At 30.9% G+C, this 3,937-nt stretch overlaps 1 protein-coding gene across 1 annotated transcript; it reads left to right on the top strand.

The window, feature by feature from the left end:
- The first annotated feature begins 2,718 nt into the window (after positions 1–2,718).
- Positions 2,719–3,591, top strand: LOC149496652 (chaperone protein dnaJ 11, chloroplastic-like). The gene has a single exon (XM_089720038.1). The coding sequence runs from the start codon at positions 2,738–2,740 to the stop codon at positions 3,191–3,193; it is 456 nt and encodes a 151-aa protein (XP_089576164.1). The 5' UTR covers positions 2,719–2,737; the 3' UTR covers positions 3,194–3,591.
- Positions 3,592–3,937: the final 346 nt, after the last annotated feature.

The raw sequence follows: 3,937 nt of genomic DNA, 5'->3' as shown, positions 1-3,937 counted from the left end.
CGTTACGTATCGAGTGAAAGGACTAAAATACCTTTCTTTCTAAGTTTGTAAAAGATAATCTAGAATGATATTTTAGTCTTGTCATTTAGTAGAAAATTTTCATTTTTAAGACAGAAGGACACGATAGTTTACATAAATAAAAATTGGAGACTTCTAAATTACTTTTTGAAAATAGTGGAACTCATATTCTCCCTCCGTCCCATTTACACATGCCTAGTTTAACTTTCACAGTGATTCAGAAAAACTAATTAATATGGTTAAATTATATTTTTTGTTTAGTTTTTTTTCCAAAATATCTTTTTATAATATTAAATGATGGACATCAATTGAGAATATAGATAGATGTACATTAAATAAGAATATGTTAAGAAATTAGATAATAGCTGATGTTCTAAAATAAAGAAATAGGATTACATTTTAGGACAGACGAAAAAGGAAAGTGAGCCTATATATATGAGATGGAGGGAGTATTAATTTACACAATTTAGGACCCATCAAATTAAATAAGGAAAACAAAATACTATTAATGTTTATAATCTATCAAAAGAAGTATAAATTCTATCTCTTGGAAAACTAGAAGAATGTGCCTTAATAGTGTCAAAACAGTAAAAAAAAAACCACATGTTTAATATGAAAAATAAATTTTAATTAGTTAAAAAAAGAGCATCATAAATAAAAAATATAATAATTTAAATTCACTGTTCAATTTCATATGTAAAATCATTTTCATTTACCTAAAATTTGTAAAATCATATTTATTTTGACCAGAAAAAAAGCAAAGGAAAAAATAAGGCAGGAGTAAGACTAATTCTACATTCAAAATTCCAATAGCAGAACGACTTGGAAATTGGGATCCCTAATAGATTTCTTCTTTGAAAACTTGAATATTTTGCGTTTAATATTCCAATAAGAAAGAAGAAAGGAAACAAATTAGTAGAAGAAGAAGTAGAAGTAGAAGTAGAAGTGGAAGTATAAATAGTGTATGTGGAAAATCAAAATCAACAAGCAACAATGACCCTTGTGGGGTCCATCTAAATGGGTAAAGACAAATTTTGGGCCACATAAAAGAAATTCTGAAAATTATACAATATTCTTCATAATAGTCCACAATAAATAAACATATATCAAATAATTTACAGCAATAATGCACTGATGCTTTTAGATCCATTGGTCATAATAGATAAAGTAATTATATATCCAATATAAAAAAAAAAATAAAAGTATATCCAACTTGCCCACGTAAACAAACGACGTTAAAATATTAATACTACGAATCAAGTGTGATTTGATTGGTCTTTTTACCTTTTGTATAAAGAGTGAGATGTCTCAAGTTCGAATCATGTCCACTTAAAAACTATCACCACAACAATAAACTAATTTGTATCAAAAATTAAATGTTAGATGAAATCATTTTGACTAGTAGTAGGGTTGGTTCCGGTTTTTGAAACTTGAAGCGTCAGTTTAGAATCGATTGGAATTGGAATCAGAATCATGCAGAGTTGGAATCAGAATCGTAATCGGGAGGTTGTGATTTTTCCATTTTTAAATTTTTTAGAACCATGAACTGGCAATTCAGAGAATTGGCCGAAACGGAATATTTTAGCAACCTGTTAGAACTAGAGGTTCCAACCAATTCCAACACATTTTTTTAATTATTTTTTCAAAATTTTTCATCAAAATCTCCAAATTAACCCAACTAATAATTATAAATGGCTATATAACGTTATTTATGTTAAGAGTATTTATATACATTAGATTTTTAGGCTTTAAAATTACGCGAACGCTCGAAAAATTGGCCGAAGAATCATCTGTATTGAATAAAAATAAAAACAGAAATAAGTGAATCATACTGTGATATTCGACAAAACATTGCTCAGAATCATGACATGGCCAAGCTCACAAATTCATCACCTCTATCTTTATACTACATTATTCCTAAAGTAAGTTACACAATATTAATATGTGTATGCACATTTATGGACTTGGTTTCATCCATGATTTCTCAACTTAGAGGTTCATCCCAAAATTGTAATTTTTAACGTAAAACTCGCTAATTTTGATTTTGTAACACAAAATTCCATCCGATAATTTCCTAACCTAAAAACAACTAAAATGCAAAACCATATTGACCTTCATGGATTAGAAGGGTTACTGCTTCCTTTCTAGTTGTATTAATACCTCCTAAACAGATTTATTTGTGCTAATCTTACAGCACTGTGTACTGTATTTTTTATTAATTCTTAAAAATTTTTCCATAAAGTTAAAATTCTTAAAGAATTTTTTATTAATTCATTAATTTAGTGGACATATTTTTAACACAACTCCTCATTCCTATTTGTGATAGATAGATTTTAGATTACGTTAAATAATTAAACTGTATTTTTAATTTAGCAATTGAAATTATTTTTAAAATTTTATTTGAATTAATCAACAATATTGGTCCAAAAAACTATCACTCTCTGTATAAATTTCACAAGAGCAAAATTCTTCCAACGTTAAAAGCACATAAGATAAAAGAGACACGTCACACTGAACATGAAAATCCAAATATGGGATAAGTCAATTTTTTTTTTCTGAGTCAGCCCAAACAGCCAAATCACAAAACAAATCTCACCTCTCAAAGCCACGTCAGATAAAAATTTTCCTCTCCTTAACTTAACCCTGGTTAATTTTATACCCTTATAAATATCCCTACAAGCCTCGCTCAAAGTCACTACATACAATACAAAACTGTACCATGCTTTCTGTTTCTACCTCTCCAGTTCCCAAATTCTCAGTCCAAACTGCTTCCCCTCACCGGAGTAAATTCCGGCCACCGTTCATTGTTAATACCGCCACCGCCTACAGGCAACGCTCTTCATCGTCGTCTTCGACTCTTTACCCAAATCTTCAAAGGATGGCTTCCTGCACATCGCTGTACGAGATTCTAGGGCTTCCCGTGGGAGCCACGAGCCAGGAGATTAAATCGGCTTATCGGCGATTGGCGAGATCATGCCATCCTGATGTGGCCGCCTTAGATCGCAAGGCTACGTCAGCGGATGAGTTCATGAAGATTCATGCTGCTTACTCTACCTTATCGGATCCTGAGAAACGCGCTGTTTATGATACGAAACTTTTTACTAGGAAACGGCCGTTGACTGCTAATTATTCAGGGTATCGTGGCCGGAACTGGGAGACGGACCAGTGCTGGTAGCGAGTTAACTCATCTTGCTATTTTACTGAATTGAACTAATCAGGAACGATTTCGTAATCAAATCGGCAAGTTGTAAATATTGGGGATTTGAACTGTCTATATTAGAAGAAGTGCTAACTTGCCCCACCGGAGACGTTGAACTTGAATCCGCTTTTTACGAGCTTCATGCTTTGCTTTGATGCTCTGTCTAATTTAATTTAAACGACGGAGCATCACCGGCTAGTGGTGGTTTTATCCAAGAATACTTAGAATAGAGAAAAGAATACATATGTAATTGGGACGATACATGCTCTGTCTAAATCGCCGTCGCTCTCTGATCGGCGATATTTTACGGCGAAAATACCAAAAAAATATACATGAAGTAGAAAATCTAATTATATCATGAATGGTTTCGATTATTGTTTGTGATGATGCTCTTATTTGCTCCTTTTAATATTTTTATTTAATTTTAATTTGGCAAATATTTAAATTCGCTCTTTCATTTCCAAAAACAAGATAAATTTATGCATTATTAATTTTAATTTTTTAAAATTCTGCATTTTTAAAACTTAAAAAAATAATTTTCACACGGAAATTGTTTTGTTGTTGATAAAAAGAGTATTCTTACTAAAAAAAAAATTAAAAAAAAAAAAGAGTTGCCTTATTATTCTACACATAATCTTTACACTTGGCCTTACTTCACACTCTTTAAATTTTAAAAGTGAAAACATACCCTTTGAGATTTAAGATAGTTTAATCTTTAAA

The sequence above is a fragment of the Jatropha curcas genome, chromosome 4, assembly GCF_041381405.1.
Source record: "Jatropha curcas cultivar XTBG-Jc1 chromosome 4, XTBG_Jcur_1.0, whole genome shotgun sequence".
Taxonomy (NCBI): Eukaryota; Viridiplantae; Streptophyta; class Magnoliopsida; order Malpighiales; family Euphorbiaceae; genus Jatropha; species Jatropha curcas.
This window is presented reverse-complemented; position numbering and strand designations above follow the sequence as displayed.

Coding starts and splice junctions, on each gene's coding strand:
- LOC149496652 (XM_089720038.1), top strand. CDS start 2,738: ATGCTTTCTGTTTCTACCTCTCCAGTTCCCAAATTCTCAGTCCAAACT.